The 25,247-nt window shown below is 31.4% G+C and overlaps 1 protein-coding gene across 9 annotated transcripts in view; it reads left to right on the top strand.

Annotated features, from left to right (window-relative positions):
• LOC127728052 (cytosolic phospholipase A2-like) overlaps positions 1-25,247 on the top strand; it is a 60,776-nt gene that overhangs the window by 20,899 nt on the left and 14,630 nt on the right. For 6 of the 9 annotated variants that reach the window (XM_052235228.1, XM_052235227.1, XM_052235226.1 and 3 more), the window contains 14 exons: positions 1,833-1,879; positions 4,941-4,970; positions 6,478-6,502; positions 7,936-8,017; positions 8,497-8,643; positions 9,710-9,825; positions 16,022-16,059; positions 17,685-17,817; positions 18,201-18,337; positions 19,037-19,259; positions 19,546-19,660; positions 20,152-20,289; positions 23,122-23,226; positions 24,268-24,576. In XM_052235228.1, the coding sequence (XP_052091188.1) occupies positions 1,863-1,879; positions 4,941-4,970; positions 6,478-6,502; positions 7,936-8,017; positions 8,497-8,643; positions 9,710-9,825; positions 16,022-16,059; positions 17,685-17,817; positions 18,201-18,337; positions 19,037-19,259; positions 19,546-19,660; positions 20,152-20,289; positions 23,122-23,226; positions 24,268-24,576 (1,615 nt within the window). In that variant the 5' untranslated portion in view covers positions 1,833-1,862. The remainder of the gene's footprint in view (positions 1-1,832; positions 1,880-4,940; positions 4,971-6,477; positions 6,503-7,935; positions 8,018-8,496; positions 8,644-9,709; positions 9,826-16,021; positions 16,060-17,684; positions 17,818-18,200; positions 18,338-19,036; positions 19,260-19,545; positions 19,661-20,151; positions 20,290-23,121; positions 23,227-24,267; positions 24,577-25,247) is intronic. The other 3 variants (XM_052235233.1, XM_052235232.1, XM_052235234.1) reach the window with 1 other exon arrangement.

Raw genomic sequence — 25,247 nt, 5'->3', positions numbered from 1 at the left:
GTTGTGTGCAAGCTACCAGCTGTGCCAAACAGATGTTGATTCGATACTTTAAATCAAAGTCATTACAAATTTGCAACATTTGGCGAAATGTATGACTTCTCTCTAAAGAAGTCTACATTACACTATTTTATTCTAAAATCAACGATCGTCTATATCGAAAAGTACCTTCTAAATAATACTTTTCCTTGTATATCTATAAACGCAAATGCCTAGTTGTTTTTCCTGTGTCGAAAAGGATACATTTTGATTACAACTGTTTTACTCAGTCTAAAGATTGCTTGTTTATACCTTACTGTTTCAAATACTGTTAAAATATTGATTGACATCGCTATACTGCCTCTATATTTTAAAAGTATTACTTGTCTTTTAAAACTAACCTGTTTTCAAAATAAACTTTAGGTCTTGAGTCCTGTGGATATTTATGGTAGGCCATGTTAGTAATAAAGAAGTCCCAAATATGGATTGTACTCTTTATTGGTTGGAAAAACGAAGGGTTTGTATCCACCTACCAAAATGTTCGTTACCCGACTTGAATACATTTCTGATGTATTGTGATGGTTAATATCGCTGTTGTTTATATGTCTTACAGTCGATTCCAACGAGTTTGTAGCTAAAGGTAGAATCTTTGGTTAGCTTCCTTGCTAGCTCAACCATGAAATGATAATTACCTTAAGATTGGGAGGAGCAAAGCACCATTTTATCATCCAATGAAAACATTTATATCAATGGCCTGTTTATTATTTATAATATATGTATGTTTCATACAAGGTTTACCTAGACTACTTTGCAAATAAAATTTCATTTCTTAGTCTTTGATTGAATTAAAAAATCTTTTTATTACAATAAATTAGAAGCGGAGTAACGTTTTTTTTTTTAAATATTTACGCCGTGAATAGGCATTTTAGTTAATAAGTGTCTTTAGGAGCACGCAAAAAACATTGCTATGGTCTTGGTGTCTTTTCTTCATATATATGCATAGTTGTTAGAACTAAAATCTCCTATATTCGCACAGAAAAGAAAAAAAATATCTTACTACTTATATCATGCACGGTTGCATTTGTGGACCTTTTATTTAGTTAAAAATGCAACGAAAAAAAAAACCCAGCAAACAACTGCAGTCTGGAATTGAAAATATTGCAGAGTTTATGAACATCCACTTGGTCCGTTAACATTACCTTACTTATTAGTTTTAGATAAATGATGCAGCCATGAAGAACAATTTTTATGTCTCTACTTCAGTTTTAATCTGACCTAGATTGAATGATCAGGTCATATGTACTTTTGGACACCTTCCAATCTTTTTTACCTGTCCGGGTGTATTTAAACATATGTGTATGTATAAAAGTGAATACGGTCAGCACTTGTCAATCATATCCAACTACATTTTATTAACTTGATGTAACAAATTCAACAGACAAGTTAAATATATTATTATTTGTAATGTCTGACGAAGAAGAAAAAAATAAGGAACTTCAGCTTTCAGTTAACTTTTCATCATTTTGGCAAATCAAACACACCTACAACATGCATGCTTGTGAATGAGCTTATAATTATCACTAAATTTTAAATTTAGATTGAAAACAAATTTTAAACTGACTTGTAAAACTAGATTTACAATGTTTATATTCTGTCACTTAATTTTGATTGGTTCTCTGCTTAACTATTGACGCCACCCAAAGGCTGGATGTGCCTTACCTAATAATGATTTCATGGTTGAGCTAGCAAGGAAGCTAACCAAAGATTCTACCTTTAGCTACACCCTCGTTGAAATCGGCTGTAAAGGTTTATTCTCTTCGATATTCTTATTAATACGTACTAAATGTTTTTTGTAGATTAAATTGAGCCACGTGTAGCAAGCTTCAATGAGTAACTTAGAGAGGTAAGTCTATTAATTACTGACCATTAAAAGTTATGTTATATCAGAGTAATCTCAGGTATTTCGGTTTTATTTATTTGAGCAGGAGAAAAATGCTTTGAGAAAAATATGTGACGATTTGATTTAAACTAGAACTGGAAATAACTATTAATATCCATACATTGGGTTACGAGAACGGTCGCTAATCTTTTGTTTTTATTAATTACTGACATGGGCGAAGAAAAAAAGGGTAGGTCGTTTGCATTTTGTTTTGTTTTTTTGTTTTTGTTTTTTATTTTTAGTTTGTGCTTTTGTTATTGTTTGTTTTCCGATTTTTTGTTTTTGTTTATTTGTTTGGGTTTTTTATTTGGGGGCTCGGGGAAGTAACTGAAGCATCGCAATAGTGTGGATATGGAATGTAATCAAATTCTTAATGATGAAATCTGAATTTCAAATTTCCATATATATATATATTTTTATTATCACAGAGGGCAGATCCAGGGTTCGAGAAAAAAGGGGAGTGGCGTAAACTGGTATTTTTTCCGATCATAGGGTGGTGGGAGTTAATTGATATTATCTGCCTATCAAAAGTGATTAGGAGCAAGCCCTCTAAGTTCCCACCTGAATCCGCCACTGTTATCAGGCCAACGGTTTTTTTTAATTATGTAAATCAAACATAATGCACATAAAAAGGACATACATTTTATGTCTGAAGAAAACCTTTTTTTTTTGCAAGTCAGAAACGGACCGAAATTTCTTGTTTTTTACAATCGACAATAAAAGCTGAAGAGGTGAGTTAAATGAAATAATAGGATTAAGTAGGTAATTGGAAACACAACATATTTTTTCTTTTCACGTAAATCGAAAAAAAAATATTTATCGTAAAAATAAAACATCATCATACACTTTGAGATAGTATAGAAATATCCACCGTAGACCAAGGGATGTGAATGTTATCAACAAGAGGTCACCATACGGCCTTCAACAATGAGCAAACCCACACAGTATACATAGCTATACAAAGCCCCAGCATGAAAAATTGTAAAACAAGTTAAAAGAGAAAAACGACGACCAGATTTATACTTAAACAATAAACGAAAATCCAATATCAGTATACCAGACAGCAAACCAACGACAACCACTGAATTAAAGACTTCTGACTTGAGGCAGGCACATATAGATTGTGGCGGGTTCAAACATGTTTGCGAGCTCTTAATCCTCGCTTAACCCTGGAAAGTGGTGTAATAGCACATCGTAAAAAAATCAGAAAGGGCTTGATTCATTAGGTCGGCACGAAACACACAAAAAACCTAACAAAAAGACAAAAGCACAATGTACCGATCTAAGAGTACTCGTAGTTACTGAAAGCTAGGTCAAAGCTAACAAAAACTAATGAATGAATAATGTTTTCCCAGACAGGCTTATCACAAACCAGCAAAGTTTTGGTAAGGACAGACTACACCAGTATATGTAATAATCAAGATATCAATCCTGAACCTGTAGCATACTGTGATGGACAACAAAAGAATACACAAGTGCATATCAAAATGATTACTTGTTTGTATTCGCCTCTAACATTAATTTATCTTTTAATACAATTCTGCTTCATAGATTAAAAAAATAATTTTAGAATTGAACATTTATTTCAGGCAAGAAATATAACACGTCCTGTTACGATTTTTACCATTTCTAGTTGTCAATAATTAGTATCAAAGTAAACAAAGTCAGGAGCCTGTAGTTCAGCGGTTGTCATTGGTTCGTGTCTGTTATATTTGTTTTTCGTAAATTGTTTTGTTATAAATTAGGCCGTTAGTTTTCTCAATTGAATTGTTTCATATTTTTCATGTCGGGGGCTTTTATAGCCGACTATACAGTGTGGGTTTTTTCTCATTGTTGAAGGCCGTACGGTTGCCTATAATTGCTTACACCTAGTTCATTTGAACTTTGGTGGATAGTTGTCTCATTGGCAATCATACCACATCTCCTTTTTTATTATGTATATGATTTATGTTTATATTATGTAGTTATGTATTTTCATCCTGTTTTTACCTTTCAGTATGGAAAATAAAATAAAATAGTAAGGCCTTTAGTGCTACCGTTTTCTCGATATTTTAAAATTAGACAAAATAAGGCGTAGTGTCAATTATGATTTTACAAACAGCATGATTATAATATTTGGTGTCCGGTTTCCAAAATATGTCAAGTCGAAAACGATAAATCCCCATGCACAGATTTGAAAATGACTGCCTATCAAAATATTACTAGTATCTCTCAGCATGCCAAAAAATGCCAGGAAATTTTTTAATTGTGTGAGCGTTTTGTATGAAAATTTGTTCTGTTTTTGATGCAACAGATATGCTCTTTTCTAGGACCTTAACAATATTATTCTGTTGGATGCAGAGACCCGAAATAACTTCTGTCTTGATCGGAGTTTTCCATTTTGCATTTGACTTTCACTTAAAAAGTTGATAAATTTGTAGCTTTTTGATTGGTCGTGTTCATGTACGTGTATTGTCCTGTATAATTTCTCTTGTTTGTCCGTACACCTATATTGTATCTTTTTGATTGGCGTGTACATGTACGTGTATTGTCCTATATAGTTGCTCTTGTTTGTCTGTACACCTATTATAGCTTTTTGATTGGTCGTGTACATGTACTTGTATTGTCCTCTTGATTCCGAATGTTGATCCATCAACTTTTCTTGTTATAAATACATATATAAAATCTACATCTGTAGACATATGTTAACAATGTGAATGAATACGGCTTAAAATGTATAAAAAAGGGAAAGATCCCAAGGGTTAATTGAATACCTGAAGTCGAAGACAAACAAATAACACCACGATTAAAAGAAGAAGACGAAAATGAAAACAACTGTCTACAAGACACTATGAAAATAAAACTCAAAATTGATCAGCACGAGTTACGGCAAAGACCTAAAAGAACTCAGGTGCCGAAAACAGTTTAGGACTTCCTGCTCCACCAGTGACACCTACCACTTAATATAAGTTTATTTTAGAATTCATGTATATGTTTACGGTAACATAAATGTTGCATTTGACATAGAAATGATTCTGACTTTCAGTTTTGGCAGACTTCGTTTGCAAAATTACAGGTAAAACGCAAAATCACAATATTTGCTTACCGCAATTTTTTCATTTTTTTTATCAGTTGCTATGACAATTTATCAAATCAGTTGTATGATAAAAGTTTTCACTTACCATTCATTTCATATACCACTAAGCACACTTAACGCATATTGTTGTATACACACCTGAACATTTCATAATCAAAACTTCATATTGTTGTCATATAATTTAAATGGATGGATTCTTAATATCCAAATTTAAACAAAACGTACTGTGGTCTAACCTTTTTTTTATTCGCATTGTTGAAAATCCTGTTGATTTGGGATTAAATAAAGAAAAACATAAGTTTATAACAAAATTGGAATATTTAAAGGGGTATACCAAGAGTGAAGCCCTGCATTTTTTTTAGTTTTTAGTTTTTCAAACTGGATTTAACTTTTTTCCAAATTAGACGATTTTGATTTTCTCTCTCTTTGCAGATTTAAGTTTACCAGCTTATGCTTGGGTGTACATAATTATACTCCTCACTGAATATTTTCCTCAAATTCATTAAAAACAGCAATATTTTTTTCAAACTAATCGCATGCCTTAATATCTACATTGTCATATCCTCGACAGCATTTCGTAAGTCGGAGATGATTTTTGCATATATGCAAAAAGTATTAACAAAAAAAACCGAACTCCAAGGTAAATTCCGGCAAAAAGGTGAAAGTACATGAAACCTGACAAAATAATACGCCTGACTATTATATATATATATTTATATATCAACTAACGGAACAAATGGAAAACAATTGTCATATTCCTGACTTTGAAGATAATTCTGAGTTAAACCTGGTTTTATAGCTAGCTAAACTTCCCACTTGTATGACAGTTGTGCAGTTTATACAATTATAAATCTTTTACCAGTAGAAGTTATAAGTTAAACATCTTTAATAGTCATACTTCATATTGATTATATTATATGGTTTTTTTTTTTAATTTTCATTTGCAATTAGACAACTTACATATATATAGTCATTTTAAATTTTGTGTACACTTATAATTATTTGCTTTTTGAGAGATTGACCTCGTTTCTAACTGGTTGTTGTTCTAACATTTGCTTCCTAACATGATATGTTTACGATTTGTATGGCTTTTATATCATAATGTGTTGCATGGCAAGTATGATTTGTATTTGTCAGATTTGATTTTGAAACAATTGGCACCTGCTCGCAAGTAAAAATATTACGTTGCAATCAAAATCATTTTTCCTTCTAGCGAGCAATATTGATTTACCTGTACACCAATGACTAATAATGAAAAAAATAGTAAATGCTGTATCGCACAAAACCAATGTGATTTTCTTGATTTGTTTACTCAATTTACAGTTGAACTTGCTTTTGTTTTTATATTTAATCACCGAAACGAAAGTCGAAAACATGCTGCTGACAATTTAACTTGATTAGAAATTTTTTCTTACATATAGCCATATCAATTACAATTTCTATTATTATTTTGTTACTTTATCTGATTTTATGTCTTTTATTCCAGCTTCGATCCTTTTCAGGTTTTTGAGGTGAGTACTAAAAATAAATTTATTTTTTACTATAGTCCATGCCAAAACATGACCACTAATTTTTTGTTAAAATTTCAAATACATTCTTTTTCATTTTATCCATACGAATTCTGATATATATGTATTTAATAAAGCATCACAATAAGGTATCAGCGTTAATTGTATTTTAAACTTTCCCTTTCCATTTAGTTTGTTTGGTAACAACACAAAATACTTTAAACACATACACGTCCATGCGCTTAAATGTTAGTTTTTACTCCTTTATTTATGTTATACTCAGGACGCGTTACACTGTAACTTACAATACCAAAAGTATATGACAACGGAAAAATATTGTACAAAAATCTAAATGTAAATCGTGCTATTATACTCCCATCGTTAAAAGTTCCTAAAAGGGGCATTAGCTGTCAAATTCATGATCACCGATTTGACTCAAATTCTCATATTTGAATTATAAAATACTAAAACGTATATCCAAGTTATAAAAAGTCTAAAATAAACAATTTACAGTGCATGGGCTCGATAATATGTATCAGTATTTCGTGTGTATTTTAGTCTAGACGCCATCTAATTAACCATGGAGGTGATCTCCGAAGACTGCCGACGGTCATATAACCCGATGTAAACATGTATATAGATATAAATAGACAGCGAACTCGTGCAATTTGATTTTTCTAGGTCTGTTTGATTTCATATTATAGGTTACACATATATTTTGATCATCGTGTTTACCTGTATAAGAATGAGTTTTTGTGGATCAAATCAGTCAATCAAATGGTTTACCCTTGTTTCACTTTCAGTGTAGACATTATTTTCCTTTTGATAACTGAACACGCCTAATTCATGCGTACCCCAATTCTAGCTAAGGGGTTAAATTGAAGGTCACATGCATACAGATTCAATGAGGTCGAATTATTCACTTGCAAGTGATAATTGATCAGCGATGTTTCTTTGCTTATTTTGACAAAATTGAACCAAACTAGCTGCTAAAAGCGAATTATTATTTCACTATTTCACTTTCATTAACGATTGAACAAAAACAAAATATTTTAGATTTTTTTACATCTCGTAGCTTATGCCCCTTTAAATGACAGTTACAAAAACCAGTGCAATTAAAAATCTAAATTGGTTGATTAAAAAAAAATCTTCGAAGTTAAAATCATGTTAATAGTATATGTCAAGTTATTTTTAGTTCTTTTGTCATTATTATAAAAAAAATTGGTAAACAAAATATGTCCTAGTTAGTTAGTTATTCATTCAATTGATTAATATTTCATAATTAGTAAATTTTGTAATTAGTAAATGAATTGAGATGTGAATAAAAAATTGTAATCATTAATTATTAATTGCTCTGAACCCGCCATTAAATATATATGACGTATTCGACAGCACACTTCGTTACAAAAAGTGATTCTTGCAATCCTTTTTTTCAGGTTTCCCACTATCCATGTACAATACTATATATAAAAGTGGTGAGAGGATACAATATAACGAAAGGATGGGCAGCAGATCTAAGTAAGCGGTAGTTATAGAAGTATCCGTATGTCATTGACAAAAGCATTTACGATTCCTTATTTTATATTAAATTCATTGACTATTTTTTCTATTAACGTTTTCTTGTTTCGTCGTGGTACAGGAGGTTTCTGTTTTATATATTGTATGTTGTTTTGTTATAAATATACATCCGACTTTAGATAAATCTTTTATGCTTATGCTTTTATGCACTAAACATAACAATCTATGAGTGTTTGTTTTAAACAAAAACTAAAAGTTTATGAATCAACAATAATAACAAATACATTAATTTGTTACAAACAAAAATGTACAAATGTTAAACTTTTTTTTATTGCAACTGGCAAATTCAATTTTGATTTTCTCAAAAGCAAACTTCTGTTTACAAGAAGTTGTAATGTAAAAAAATATTGCACGAAAGTACCGAACTTTTTACAAACAAATTAATAGACCATTAATTGATAACTTGTTTTATTTTGCAGTGGATACACCGGATCCGTTCGTAGCGTTATATATCAAGACATCTCCAAACTGTTTGCAGAAGACCAAGACTATAGATAACGAAGTGAATCCAGTATGGGATGAGACATTTCAATTCTATCTTGATCCTAGAGATAACAATGAGCTTGGTACAGTCATTCGCAAATTAAAATACATATGTACACTAACTCTCATTAATTGCGTTCAATAAAACAACGAACTTATTAAACTGCTAACAACAGTTATTTAGATCAATCATATATTCCATGAACCATTATTTATACCAGAAGATATTAGATTAGGACCGAATTAACATTGATGGTTCACTAATCTTAAAAATAAAAACGATAATACTGTATGTATATTTTCCGCACTTCTTGATCATAAATTCAGAGTTTGACATATGAATTGGACACTTTTATTTTTCTTGCAAATCATATTTGACCTCGATATTTTTTGCTTGGGTTATTGGTGTTAATAGATGTGAACGTATTACTTCATTACATATCTCTATTTAGTGTTGGCAATAACTTCAACTGCCCCTGTGAACCACACAAGCTAAAATTCAATGAAAGAGATTAAAACGAAATATATTTCATGTAGATAGTTGAAAATAAAAAAATTACATTTGAACATCTGGACAATATATATGAAAATGATTGACCATAAAAAAGTCTTGCTGCAAATTTGCATACCAGTTGAATTTGTTAATCATATTGATATGTAAAACCCCTCTTATCCCTGTAATAAATGAGGGTATATGCTCGAAACCTTCAATTAGAATTTTTCTAGTAAAAAGTGTCTTCCGGTAATTTGTACTGTCACGCAAAAACATCAGCGTTGTTCGATCATCTTATGACAGATAAAAATGGTCACAATGTGGTTTGAATTGGATGAGAAATATTGCCACATGAGGCAACCTTTGATTCTGATTGACCAGCTTTCAAAACTGTTCTCTGTTCTCAAGATAAAACATTTTGAAACTTTAGAAACTTGATGAAAACAAAAATCTATAACTAAATATGTCAGAAGTAATATTCGCTCGGGCTTTTATAAGGAAATTTGTCAGATGAGCGTTTCAGGCTCCTAGAAATATCACGTTAATGTTGTGTGTTTATCGTAATGTATGTACATTCCCGGAATTATATTGATGGTAGATGTCAAGATCAGTTATAGGATGTCACTTGTGAAATGCTTTTCTTTTCTCAATTTCAGAAATTTCCTTAGTTGATGCTAATTATACCATAGACGAAACTATTGGTATGTGTATCATAAGCCTGAAGGATCTACCATATACGGATAAAGAAACAAAAACTTTACAATTCAATAAGGTATTGTAACCACATATGTATACATAATCTTTATTACGATTTATATCCCAAAGTAAGAAAAGTAATAACTTTTTTTCGATGAATATACGAATGGCAACAGTAGTTTACCACGGTAGGTATAGTGTCCGGTGGATATCGTGTTTTTTCGAGTGAATCGGTCCATTTTTTCGAGTGTAGATTTCAGGTTTTTTTTAATGAATTTACATGATATTTACTGCGATTTCGCGAGTATAATAGTTTTAATCGTGACTGTTCATATTATACTGAATGCTATACATGTTTTGAACACAAACGACGCAGAATTTCCTTGTAGTTCACTTACAATATAGTGTTTGTCCGTGTTTTTTCGAGAGCAACATTTAAAACGTCCGAGTTTTTTAACCATTGGTCCGTGTTTTATCAAGAAAAGACATTCTTTGGGTTAAAACAGACTTTTATCTAGTTTGTAACTGTAAGCGAAAGACAATTTTATATATTCTTAATAAGTCACAAAAACAGATTACTATGTTGATCAAATTTAACAATAATCAATTTAATGATAACTTTATGTTCTGAAAACATTTGCAGTATTACGATATATAAGAAATCAATGGGTCCTTTTTAAAACGATCTTAAGAACCGAGTACGATATATATTACAGTGACGAACAAACATAGGAGCAAGAAAACTAAGGAAAAGGAGTAAATAATTAGAAAAATTCAATATAAACCCAAATATTCTACTAAAAGAGCCCCCCTTCCTCCCAAAATAAAAATTAATAAATTACAATAACATTTGAATTGAATGGAATATCTAATAAAAAATGAAAACAAAACTTTATAATTTTATGCTATATGACCAAAAGGACCTAAAATAACCAAATCCATCTAAGGTCAACTTTGCTTGATGGAGTTGAAACCTAAGCCTCTTAATAATTTTTTAAATTTATAAACGGACAATTGATTCATTGTTGGTTGCTTAACGTCCAGTGGCAAATATGTCATGCATGTTCAGGACGAGAACAAATTAACAATACATCCAATAAGTAGGTCTTGTAACACAAGACGTTCAGGATGAAGGTCGGGAAATTTAGACTGCCACGGAAAATGAGAGTATATTGGATATGAACAGAAAGAGCTGTTTTAAGGGTTCTTAACGTGCAATGATCGTAGCACTCTCTCTCTACACGCCCCATTCTGACCGGACGTGACTGCGTACTTGAACATCCCACATAGCCAAACAGACGTCCCACTTTGGTAAGGGTCGGTCGGAAGAGGACTTAAGTGACCATATTTCTATTTCCCTGTCCCCCTTGGAAGTTAATAATTTTAGTAAGGTTTGTTAAAAATCATGCCAATACTAAGTACTGACTACTGAGCTGATGATAAACTCGGGGACTTGTCCAATATTATGTATTTAATAAACAACGAAATAAATAATCGGTAAGCTCCAATACGATCCTATTGAAATAATAATAATAGAAAAAAAATAAATGTGTATATAATATGAGTTCACCTCACAAATATACGTTGTCAATTTTTATTCTGGTCCTTTATTACTGTGTGACCAAGCATTTAATACGCTTGATCAGTCTCCTCTTCACAATAGGAGAAATTAAACATTGTTCTTTATTTCCATTTTTAGAACGATAAAACATTATTTCTTATGAAGCAAGAATCTTGCAATCTGATTGGGTAATTACACGGGTGTAAATAACACACCACCCTAGTTCACCAGGGGATAACAAAATATGACAAAATTTCCAAAAAATAACATTCTTGCAAAAATTATGAAAAATGAAATTTTTGAAAAAATAATAATAATAATAAAAAAAAATATTAGATTAAAAAAAAAATTAAATTTTGAAATTTTTTGCCAAAAAAAAAAAATGTTCTCCAATATTCCCCAAATAATAAAATTTTCTAATTTTCCACAAATAAAAAAAAAAGATAATATTTCCATCAAGACAAATAGTAAATGAAACATTAAGGATATGTTTTCTGTAAACAAACACTTTTACCCGCTTTACACACAACTTTTTGTGTGCTTATGTCTCAGTCCAACATGTCTGAGCTCGCATAAAGATTGTTTACATCACGAAATATTTACTGTATGAAATCCATATCGGTACGCTAACATGAAGATTTCTGAATGCAAATGAACGATGACTTTTTATGGAATGTACGTGTTAATACCGCATTATCAATCTGGTTCAATGCATTGTTTCGTGCTTTAAAAAAGGTACTTTAGAAATTTAGTTTTTTCACTCGATAAACAAGGACACACTCGAAAAAACACGGACTGCTCTCGAAAAAATACGGACATATAAAAATGAATTTACTCCCCAAAATTTCCTTTATTGGCAAAAGCAAGAATTTTCTAAAGTGTCTGTATATCTAAGTATATATAGATTCCATGTGCACAGTTCCGTTGACATTTCCATTGATATGTGTATAAAAATGGCTTTAATCTACATTTTGGAATAAAGCATTGTAAGGCTAAATTAAACGTTTTTCAAACAAAATAATGTGAGGTTGATAATATCTTTTTATCAAAAATACTAATTTACCTTCTATGATCGTGTATATAGGGTTCTACCAACTTTATCACGTTTAACCAGAAAGGAAGTCTGTTTGTTTACATTTTTGATCATATTCACTCGAAAAAAAAGTGGTCACACTCGAAAAAAAAACGATAAAATCACTCGAAAAACCACGATCCCAGCCGGACACTATATTTACCGTGTTTACCGGTGTTCAAAAATCCATTAAGAAGATAAAAAGTGAGGTAAATAACAAAAACTGATGGAATCGCATAAACTCAAAAAGGGGCAAGATAGGGTGTGTCGAAACGGTAAGCGTCTCCTTTTATGTATGCGAATCCACACTCAGTCAAAATGTCACAATCAGGATACAGTTAATAAATTTACAGTTAAGATGACTATTCTAGTACCTAAAGATCTGATACATCAAAAAATATGTCGCAGTGTCGTGATGGGACCGTGAAACTTTTGAAGAGTCGATTAAGTATTACTCATAAATATGATTGAATAGTTTTTGTGTCAGGAGTGTATTCCTGCTAGAATGAAGATGCACGACTGCTACGTATACGTTGCGAAATTTAAACTATTACGATGGGACAGGTGGTAGTTTATCGTTATCATTCTAACTACCACTGGGTGGATACCTTTGCTGGTACTTTGGTACAGGCATGAAAATACGGATATTGTTTATTAAAATGTGCTATAAAACAATTTTGGAAATAATTTAAAATAAAGGAACATATCTCCCTCATGCATAGCTCTGATTCCTTGTCCGAATTTGGCATGAACTTTTGACACCTTTTGGTTTGATCGGCTCTTCAACGTTTGAATTAAGTTTTGGATTTTCAAATATTTTGACCTCGAGCATCACAGAAGAGACATTAATTGTCGAAATGCGCAGCTAGTGCAGAAAATATTGGAACCGTTATCATGTCGATACGGTTATGTTTTGTTGTTGAAATTTGCCATAATGAAATTTTACTAATCATTTGAAATATATGAAAACATCTACCTGATGCATATCTCTAATTCCTTGTCCGAATTTGGTTTTACCTTTTGGCACCTTTTGGTTTGATCAACTCTTCAACGTTTGAATTGAGTTTTGGATTTTCAAATATTTTTGCCTGGAGCATCACTGAAGAGACATTAGTTGTCGGAATGCGCATCTCGTGCAGAAAAAAAAATGGTACCGTTATCGGTCTTATTGCCGAGAAATGGGAAGTTGACAAATGTAAATATGAAATCATTACATTTGTCAAAATTTCTAATTTTAAGTACCCCATGTGTACAAATATCAAGGAAAAGATCAAGGCATGCTGGAGACCTTCTTGTTTCGGTTGTAACATTTACCTTAAGTTCACTGGGATATGTAAGATGCATGTAACTACTGAAATGATGATTTTTGACTCACAAGACATCATCAATCTAAAAGTGAAATTAAAGAACTTTGCAAGATGATTTTCTTTCTTGTTGTCTTTGAGAAGGTTTAGCTGAATTTTACTTCACATGAGTACAAACACAAGTATAAGATAAAGGCAACAGTAGTATACCGCTGTTCGAAATTCATAAATCGATTGAGAAAAAAACAAACCGGGTTACAAACTAAAACTGAGGGAAACACATCAAATATAAGAGGAGAACTACGACACAACAGAAACACAACATTAAAATGTAACACACACAGAAACGAACTATAATATAACAGTGGCCATTTTCATGACTTGGTACAGGACATTTTAAGAAAAAAATGTGGATTGAACCTGGTTTTGTGGCTAGCTAAACCTCCCGCTTTTATGGCAATGTTAAATATTACATTAAAATGACAACATTACATGACAGGACTACAATACAAATAAATGGGAGAACATATAGGACAGAGAAACATACGAATAATAGCTAACAAAAATACCAGGTTTAAAATTTAAGACGCGCGTTTCGTCCACACAAGACTAACCAGTGACGCTCAGATCAAAAAATTTCGAAAGCCAAAACAAGTACAAAGTTGAAGAGCATTGAGGACCAAAAGTTCAAAAAAGTTGTGCCAAATACGGCTAAGGTTATATGTCTGGGATAAGAAAATCCTTAGTATTTAGAATTAATCATACTTTTACAATATGTTACTGTTGTGAATATTCTAAAGAGATGTGGAAAAGCATGAAACTATAGCAAAGCAAATTCATTGATAATAGGAGTTTTATTTGTAATAATTTAATATTAGGTAAAGTTATAGTAAATGGGTCTTACCACAGCTTTTTATCAGTTTTTACATACAGCTGTGAAATTCTAAACTTAAACGGACAATCGAAAAAATAAGTCATTTATCTCTTATATTTTCTAAAATATTACTGAATGAATTCTTTTTAAAAAGGTGAACATTTGAAAAGAAAGATCATAGAATTGGCGAAACACGTTCATAAATTGTCTGAAAGTCATCAAATCTCAAAATCCAATTCATTGATTTTTCTTTAAAATAGATATGTGTACCGTTTGATTGATATATAATATTCATAAGGCCACGGACTTCGTTCTCACTATCACTGGGAAGATACCTCTGCTGGTGGACTGTTAGTTTCAAAGGTATCACCAGCCCAGAAGTCATTACTTCTGTACCGGCATGAAAATACGGACATTGTTTTATTTAGATTTTTTTTTTTAGAAAATAAAAGAGAAAAGAGCTTTACTTTTTTTTCGATTTTCAATTATAGTTCAACGTGCCAAAGAGTTTTAATTCGTATACATAAGAATTCCAATTTCTACTTGTGGATATTGGAATTCCAATTTTGTACTAAGAGGATACTGAATCCCACTGAATTTTAATTTGTACTGTTTCATCGACATGGTGAAGTGTAAATTCATGGGAAAGATCAATATGTAATCCTCGTAAAAATCAACTCATCTTTTATTTATCAGTTGACCTGAATAGTAGATAGGGTCAAGTACTCATACGACTAGCATACCGTCATCTTAGTTTTTTTTGTGTATGGCCAAGAACGATATTGTGTTAGTGGTTGTCCCTGTCTTGTAGATATTTATCAAGCTCAATTTTAGGGAATTTCTAAAGATCAGATCTTTTGGATTAATTAATAGTGCAACATTTTTTTTTGGTGAGCGTCCATCGATGAAAAGTACACGATAGAATAACATGTGTATTTTTGTCTAATTTTGTAAAGTTGATAAATTTTACCAAAACATATTCTTTTATTCCAAACGTCATATTACCAAAGGCAACATCACCTAAGTTCGCACCGGGTTATGATGGGGTTCGCGTTATTCAATCTTTACTTTATTGTGCAGTGATTTGTGAATAATTACATAACCGTATCAGATGTGGATTTCAACAATTACTTTCTATTCAGAAATGCTCGAGGACAAAATATTTGAAAATCCAAAACTAATACAAACGTTGAGGACCTATGTAACCAAAAAGGACATAAAGTATAGCAAAATGAGGACAAGGAATCAAGGCTTTGCATTCGAGAGTGAGATATATTCCCTTATTTAAAATCATTTCCAAAATTTTAACTGTAGTTTGACTCTTCACCCGTTTTCTTTTAGGCCATGGTGTTTTATTTTTTATTCAACATATGATTTTCGTCTGCCCTTTTGATATCTTCTCCTTCTTTAAAAAAACAATTATCTTGTATGGACTATAAAACATTTATTTATTATTTACAGACTTCAGAAGTCGACATTGAAATGTGGGCAGAAACAAGGTAGGATTGCTAACATTTATATTTAAAAAAGAAACGAAAGATCATAGCAGTAGTAGAGGTTAACCTTAACAAATGAATTAAAACTAAAGCGCCATTACCTCGCCAAACAACAAAAAATTAAATATTTTCGATAAATTAACATTTGATAAATGTGATGACCTAGAAGGTCGTGATTTTCTGGCCTAGTATATTAAAAAAAGTAGTACAAAGAATGAACCTTTATTTGCTAATCTAACCTGACACTGTGTTGTAGCTTAAAGAAGAATACTATAACTATTCTTAATTCTTTTATACAAATTCGAATAAACATACTGTTTACATTACTGTAGTACCAATAAGTTAAAAATTTTAAATAAAGCAATGGAAGGAATGACGGAGGATTAATTTTATGACATTGTTTTATAGTGAACTAGTATTTTATTACAATTTGTTTATACCCATTTAGAAAATACTTAAAATAAACTCAACATAAATACCAGGATAAAACAAAATAAAATTGAGAATGGAAATGGGGAATGTGTCAAAGAGACAACAACCCGACCATAGAACAGACAACAGCAGAAGGTCACCAACAGGTCTTCAATGCAGCGAGAAATTCCCGCACCCGGAGGCTTCCTTCAGCTGGCCCCTAAACAAATATATATACTAGTTCAGTGATAATGAACGCCATACTAAACTCCAAATTGTACACAAGAAACTAAAATTAAAAATAATACAAGACTAACAAAGGCTAGAGGCTCCTGACTTGGGACAGGCGCAAAAATGCGGCGGGGTTAAACATGTTTATGAGATCTCAACCCTCCCCCTATACCTCTAGCCAATGTAGAAAAGTAAACGCATAACAATACGCACATTAAAATTCAGTTCAAGAGAAGTCCGAGTCTGATGTCAGAAGATGTAACCAAAGAAAATAAACAAAATGACAATAATACATAAATAACAACAGACTACTAGCAGTTAACTGACATGCCAGCTCCAGACATCAATCAAACTGATTGAAAGATTATGTCTTCATCATATGAATATCAGGCACAATCCTTCCCGTTAGGGGTTTAGTATCATACCATCATAACATATATGAGAAGAACATAACCCGTGTCATGCCAACAACTGGTTTTTAAACAAATGTGTTTAGTGCCGATGCAAAGACCCTATAAGTGAATCAATATTAACGCCAAAATATGCAATCTTTAATGACCTGACAACAGTATCGTAGCTATAAGTACCCCAGACGCGCGTTAATGTGTATTTATAAACGAAATAAGAGTGATGTAACTTTCATGGAATCCTTATCTTTTCAGTATTCGAGTAAAATCAAACTGGTTGATATTGAAATATGACACTGAATACAGTAAACCAAACAAACTAAAATTAAATACATCTGGTTTGAATTCAATTCATCTTGTAAACTTCGTGCGTCCGAAGCGCTTTTCTATATTTATCTTCATCAGGGAAGATCAAACTTGAACATTTGAAAGATGTGGTATTTATCATTTCACATATTATGTAAAAGAAAGTAACTTCTTAGAATATGAAGGGTTATTTCTAAAGAAAATTAATAGTAAAGAACCTTGATTGTTTTGTTTTCTATTAGTATCTAGGTACAAATGAATTTATATTTGCAGTTTCACGCCAGATCTCAGATTCAGTCTGACGTTATGCGAAGAAGAGCGGGTCTTTTTAGCAAAAAGAAAACGAGTAATTTTTGAGAGCATGAAAAAACAGTTGGGTTCAGATGCACCGAAATCATCGAGAGAGGTAAATAGAATTTTTGTTTTCAATTCTGTGTGCACATATATTTTCACGGGTAATTGGCGGTTGAGGTATGGCTTGAAGTAAATGATATATATAAATTGATTCAGTTATCTCATGCAGAGTTATAGCCTGAACAAGAATTGAACTGTAACATTCTGAATTATAAATTGCTTACTGTATGGAACCTACTTGTTGGACAGACAAAGAATATTTGAAGTTACTGTTAAATGGAAATTTAGCATATCATACCGGGTAAAGTTTGCTTCAACACAAATCAGCAACAAACCATTCACAATCTATTTTTCAATATGCTGAGTGTATGATTGTTAATCTAAACAGATTGTATTTTGATTTGAAAGATTAATGAGACGCTTGAAAATTTACAGGTACCGATAATTGGAGTGCTAGGATCTGGAGGTGGTTTTAGAGCAATGACAGCATATAGTGGAGTTTTTTCCGCTTTAGTTGACAGTCATATACTAGATATGGCAACATACGTGTGTGGACTTTCAGGGTCAGCATGGTATGTATTAAAAGGATGACGAATGCAGATATGTATATATAAAAAACGACATGTTTCTGAAATGAAAAGTGCACTTGGAATACATAGATTATTTATTTTCATTGGTACCAATTTTCATGGATTATGTAAAACTTGCAATTTTTGAGGATATTTTTTGATTTCGTAGTTTTGCCATATTCTGCGTATGACTGTAGAAAATTCGTTAGTCTTTGAACATTTTCATTGTTCACTGGTACCAACCTGTACCCACGATAACCACGAAAATTGGTATCTCACGAATAATAATGAATCAACAATATTTTGACTTTTTTTCTTGTATGCAATAAACTCTTCAATACAATTATTTTATTCAAAATATATTATAATAAATGTGTTTAATATTATTAAACATTATTGAATATGATGCTAAGAGAAATTCCTGAAATCCAAATTCTGAAAGACAAAACACTGCTCAAGAATTTGAGAGTTAGTGTATACGGGTTTTAGCGAAGAAATTTTTTTTTACAAGTTTAACAACAATTAAATCAACCCATTTTCAATATGAATTGCTTTGAATTTCCCATTTGTAGCTTCTTATTGTTTCTAACAATTTTCACAAAACGCAACAAAAGGAGAAGAAACAATAATTAAGGACTTAAAACTATTCACATATACGTATATGAAAAGTGTATTTTCAAGGGAAAATGTTTATATTTTAAGGTATTTATCTCAACTGTACTCAAATCCAGAATGGCCAAAGAAATCTCCAAAAGAATTACAGCCACAGTTAAGAGACAATATAGATTCTAGTCCTTTCCTGTTGTTGGGACCACGGAGCATGTACAAATATGTTAGTAATATTATAGAAAAACGACGCCAAGGTCAACCCGTCAGTTTCACTGATTTCTTTGGACACCTTGTTGGTGAAACTTTGCTGCATGAGGTAAGGGTTGTATATGTGTTGATATCCTTAAATACAAGAAAAACGTTTACATGTGAAAGCATAACTCAAAATACAGATTTCCATGATCATTCTTTTTTTGGGGGGAGGGGGCGGAGTTACAGAGATTAAGCTTTATTTTCCCACTTTTTTACCTTCTTGTGGATATTTTTTAATATTTAAAGTGGGTTCAGACGTAAGTTTGCATTCTCTTTATATTAAATGATATTGTCAAAACGGTGATTTCAAATAGCTACAAAGCTACTATAAACAATTTTTGTTATTTCAGAGAATGAATGCCAAACTTACAGACCAGAAAGATATAATAGAAACAGGAGAGGTGCCATTTCCATTATACACATGTTTACATGTAAAAAGACAAGTCTCTGCTATGATTTTCCATGGTGAGTTTGGATTATGTTTTTGTAAAAGTAGAAAATAAGAACATACATAGTAATTTTGTTTCCAAAATATATTTGCTCATTCGATGTGTATTTTTCATTTAACTTTAATGACGTCAAAGACAGATATTAACAAAGAGTAAATCAAAATAACTGGGTTTGAAAAACAATCAAAACTATATATATTAGAGTTTCAATGCAAAACGTTTTTTATTGATATAGATACAAATCTACATGCAAAATTTTATTGAAAGATTAAAAATAGGAATCAACATCTTATTCATAGTACAAGTAGTTGATTAATTTCATTTTCTCTATCAAATGCATGAATAGCTAGTGTATTTGTCATTATAACTATATGTTTAGATATATAATGACAAAGAAAAAAGGTTTAGATGTTTTTCCTTAATTTTTTAAGACTTATCACACTAGTTAGACGTGTCTTGTAAAATACAAATGTATGTAATATTTCATAATGGACAATAATTTTTCAGAATGGATGGAATTTTCCCCTTATGAAATTGGTTTACCGAAATATGGAACATTTATGAAAACTGAACATTTTGGTAGTAAATATTTCATGGGACAACTAGTACGAAAACATCCAGAGCCTCCATTACATTTCCTACAAGGTAAGAAGGCAAATAAGCTTTGCACAATAAACATACGGTAACATATTCTTCTATAAATCTACCTCATTTTGTCTCTAGTGGATAGTTGTCTCATTAGCAATCATACCACATCTTCTTATTTTAAATTCCAGACTTGTTTTACCTCGGTGTTTAAATATAGAAATACTTGATGGTATGGTATACTACTTAGCCATATCAGTATTTATGTCTATGCTGATACTAATCTTGTGAAATGATAATTATATTCTACAGAATAATGAATTAGATCTTGAAAGAAAAGGCCAGTGGGTGTACTTTTGTGTAAACTGTCCGTTAGCACACTTGGATCTTTTCTTATTGTTGTGTCCGTCGTTCTTATATTCATCAGTAATGAACGTTAGCTTTGGATTTTCAAATATTTTGGCCTCGAGCATCACTGAAGATACACTGATTGTCGAAATGCACATCTGGTGCAGAAAAACTGGTACCGTTTATATTATTATGTTAACAGCTTCTTCTAATAAACAACTGGGCCAAATGAAATAAAAGTTTGCAGTGGATTCCACCAGAAAATACGGCTGGAGTTTCAATCAAAGATTTACCATGCCTACCAAGCCAACAATTTCCATTATATGGCAAAACAAATGAACATATGGAATAGTTATATGAATAAATAATTATAGGATAGTCTTCTACCACACAAGTCATGTCTTCTTTGACTGTTCATGACGTTAAAATACTAAATCCCTGGGATGTATTTTTGTTGATTTTAGTCTCTGATGCATGATTTTTTATTATTAATTGTGTTGGCTTTTAACTAGCTGTAAGTAGCTGCGAGTACTCTCAAATCGTACTTTCTTTTTAATTTAACCTGTTGCTACTATTTGTAATGCTTTTTTTATTTAATGTTAACATGGATCTTGTCTATATACCAGCTTTGATTATTTGGTATTTAATTTACTACAAATTTTCACTTCTTCGTACTATGAACATCAAAATTATTTCATTTGTCCTTAGATGCTGTTCTTGGACCTGTACAGGAAGTTTTATCTAGCACTAATTGTATATTTTTATTGTTGATATTCACCCCATATGTACCAAGTGTTAGATTAGTTTTGTTGATATTAAAGAAATTTCTTGGTATTCCTAAACGGAAGATTTTATACACACAGAAGAAGAATTATACTTAACAACAAAATTATTTTCATTTACCTGTGTATAATATAACGCAGGTTTCTTCAAAAGTGATGATTTTCTAAAAATTGTTTGAAATTTCACAGTGATATCATACTTTAACTTTGTTTCAACCTGTTTATTTACTTTTGACTTTAATTATTTATCCCTTGTAATTTTTTATTAACTGTGTATTTGCATTCAGGTGTCACAGGTCAAATTTATTCGTTCATTGTGTGTTAATTTACGTTTTTTGATTGAGTTAAGCCTTCCAATTGATATTTTATAGTGTGTTTTTCTATGTTGTGATGTTATACTATTGTTTCAGAAAAGGGAGAAGGTTTGGTACCATTAAAACGTTTAATCCCGCTGCAAATGTTTGCACCTGTCCTAAGTCAGGAATCTGAATACAGTAGTTGTCGTCTGTTTATGTAGTTTTTACGTGTTTCTCGTTTCTCGTTTTATATAGACTACACCATTGGTTTTTCCGTTTGAATGGTTTTACACTAGTAATTTTTGGGGCCCTTTATAGCTTGCTGTTCGGTGTGAGCCAATGCTCCGTGTTGAAGGCCGTACCTTGACCTATAATGGTTTACTTTTATAAATTGTAACTTGGATGGAGAGTTGTCTCATTGGCACTCATACCACATCTTCCTATATCTATGTATATTTTATTTCGATATGACATCCAAGATGATTGCGACCACAGAAACTAACTTTATTAATTGATTCGGTCATGGATGCGTAACTTATAGTAGCATATACAACATGCTTATACATAATGATGTATGAAAACAGACTCTCTTTAAGTAGTCTGACACCTGAAAAGGGATTTTTAACATGCCCTCTGAAGGAAAGACATGCCATTATATCTGAACACATTATTTTAACTTCGAGTCCCTTATTTTTTGCTTTTCTTAATCAAAAATGCCACATGCTTTGGAAAGAAGCTGCACATTCCAAGTCTTCAGTCATTGTTTGATCTGACTTGAGACCAACTTCTTTCCACCCGAATATCTAGACAAGCATTCTTCCACATGGTAACCTAGTCGGTATAGAACAACGTTTGAGATATGATTTTTGTACAATAAGATATGATTTTTTTTGGTTAACAGCTTCTTTTTTAAACTGCTTTAAAAATTAAATTCTTATCATATAGTTTTGATGTGTTTTACTAATTTTTTTCTGGTAATGATACTAAATAAACACAGCACTAAATAGATGGTTAGAGAAATATAAGTTCATTTACATATAGATCCACAGATGCTTCAAATTTTCATGTTTCAGACAAACAATACAAAATTGTTGGAATTGTATTGTAAGTATTAATAACAGACGAACAACAACATGTAAAAAATTGAGATGTTTCACATTTTCTTTTGTATGTCATACTAAGAAAGAGGTAGTGATCACTGGAGTGAAGGAAGCTATCAAATTTTCACTTAACACTCGTATGTTTTATTAATGAAAATCATCTACGTTTCTGCAAGAAAAACAAACCTAATGTAGGAATAGGCTATGAAAGAAAATGATTTTTTTTATTATTCGATCAGCTTTTTTACATGAAGACGTCGAACATCTCAAACTTACTTGTGTGATCTTACAGGACGTTGAAGCTACATTGAACAGGTACATGTATATCAAATTTCATCTATTTTTACGAATATTTTTATGCTTCAGGTATATGGGGAAGTGCATTTTGTATTCAACTAAAACGACTCCTGAAAGATGACAAGAAAGTAATGAATGAATGTCATTCATCTTTTGATGAAAGGGAAGAAATGGGTATGTTGATCTGTTATGTTCAAGGGTTAGACAAAATCTATGTGAAGGATAGTTGAACATTTTTGTCTTCTTTAAATTCACAAGGTTATGTAAATTACAACGGCACTAATGTTGATGAAACTGATTTGATTGGATAAATGCATTTTTTGAATCTTGTAGAAATTAATCAGATAGCTATTGATGAAAGAAACAAATTGTTCAAATGTGAGGGGAGATCAATTAATTATCATAGAAACTGCTTTCGTATTTATAAATCGTGTAGCCACTTATAGAGACAATTAACTCCAGAATTTGAGTGTGTATCACTCTGTTATTTGGAAGACTATAAAACCAAGCTATGTTCACAGAAACTTTTTTTTCGCATTTAGCTTTTTATAATCAATTTATTTAATAAATTCCAAATTTTGTTGATGTTTTTATATAAGAGAGACCCAAATTTTACATATTCACGACAATAAATCTTTGCGTTATTTTTCTTCCTGTGAAATGCTCGTAAATAAATTACTCACGTAAAACAATTGTTTCACGGTATTCATTTTAATAAAAAGTATATCCAGGTACCAGTATTTCATAGCATGACCAGAAAATCGGATGCCAATAGCATCAAAAAAAGAAATATAAATGACCAGAATAACAATATAAAGTATATACACTTATATACAAATTAACTGTTGAAACTTAACAATACATTAATATACAAATTAATCCCCTGTCAAAAATAGATGGTTTACAGTAAGCCATTTCAAGAAAATGTCCATTCGAGTACCAGTATTTTATAGCATGACCTTAAGTTTTTAAGGAATAAATATGTTATGAAATAGTATTTATCTAAGAGAAAATGTGTGGTATGGTCAATGTCACAAAGCAATAAGGAATTTCGGGCTTGATAGATATCTGAACATATAAGAATCTCTGCAATTAATTCATACTTACACGCTCAGCCTCGAACATATAACAATATTTACCGTTAAAGTCTTCAATGTTGACTTCTCAGGAACACCAGAACTCATGAACACCATAATCTTGTTAATCTTGTTACAGAGAAAGAGCTTTTAGACGATATGGGAAATCAAACTGATGAAGATAGTGAATCAAGCGAAAGTGAGGATGATACCGATGACAAGAAACAGAATGATAAAAGAAAGAATAAAGCAGCAAAGAAAGAGAATAAAAACGATAAAAAGGATCATTCGTTTTGGAAAAGTGTTCTTGGGACCTTATTTGATGCTAATTCGTGGATAAATTCTATAGAAGGAAGAGCTGCAAAAGTACACAGCTTTATGAGAGGATTATCCCTGTATAAAGTTTATCCCTTCTCACCATTTACATCTATAAATGAAGAGACCGCAGGTAAATGAAATGATATTACTAACACAACTGCCCCAGTTGTATACAATATTTCAATGTATAACTTTTATTTAATACATTTGGATTTACTTTTTTCCATTCTGCATTCTTCAAAACATCCCACTAGCATTTGAAATTTTAGAAAATATATTATTGATAGTAGAGATATGTTGTATATCATTGATAACAATTTGTTGTGAACGTTAAATAACGCGGTAATACCTTTGTGTGAACATAACGTCGTTCCCGGCAAATTTGACTGTTGCCGATTTTGCGTTACGAAATTCCGCCAACATGTGGCTTTCTAATAACATTTTTGTTTTCTAGCTTTTTATTAATCCTACATTTCTTTAGTTACTTCTATTTACATGCTTTATATTGCTAAATCGGTGTCAAGACGTATGAAATCGTGCTTGCTTTCTATATAATCCAATATTTATGTACGTATTGACAGTGATTTACATGATTAACCTTGAACGTTAGCCACCTATTTTCTTACACGCAAGCATAGGTGTGCTAAGTCGTATAATAAGGGATTTCGAACTGTCAAAACAAATTTGAACTCAGCTTTACAGATAACTATAGGTAAATACTTCACACCCAACAATTACAGAAAACCGTTGTATATTGTACTTTTATTTATTGTAATGATCTAATAATAATGTAATTTCTAT

The sequence above is a fragment of the Mytilus californianus genome, unplaced genomic scaffold, assembly GCF_021869535.1.
Source record: "Mytilus californianus isolate M0D057914Y unplaced genomic scaffold, xbMytCali1.0.p SCAF_2, whole genome shotgun sequence".
Taxonomy (NCBI): Eukaryota; Metazoa; Mollusca; class Bivalvia; order Mytilida; family Mytilidae; genus Mytilus; species Mytilus californianus.
This window is presented reverse-complemented; position numbering and strand designations above follow the sequence as displayed.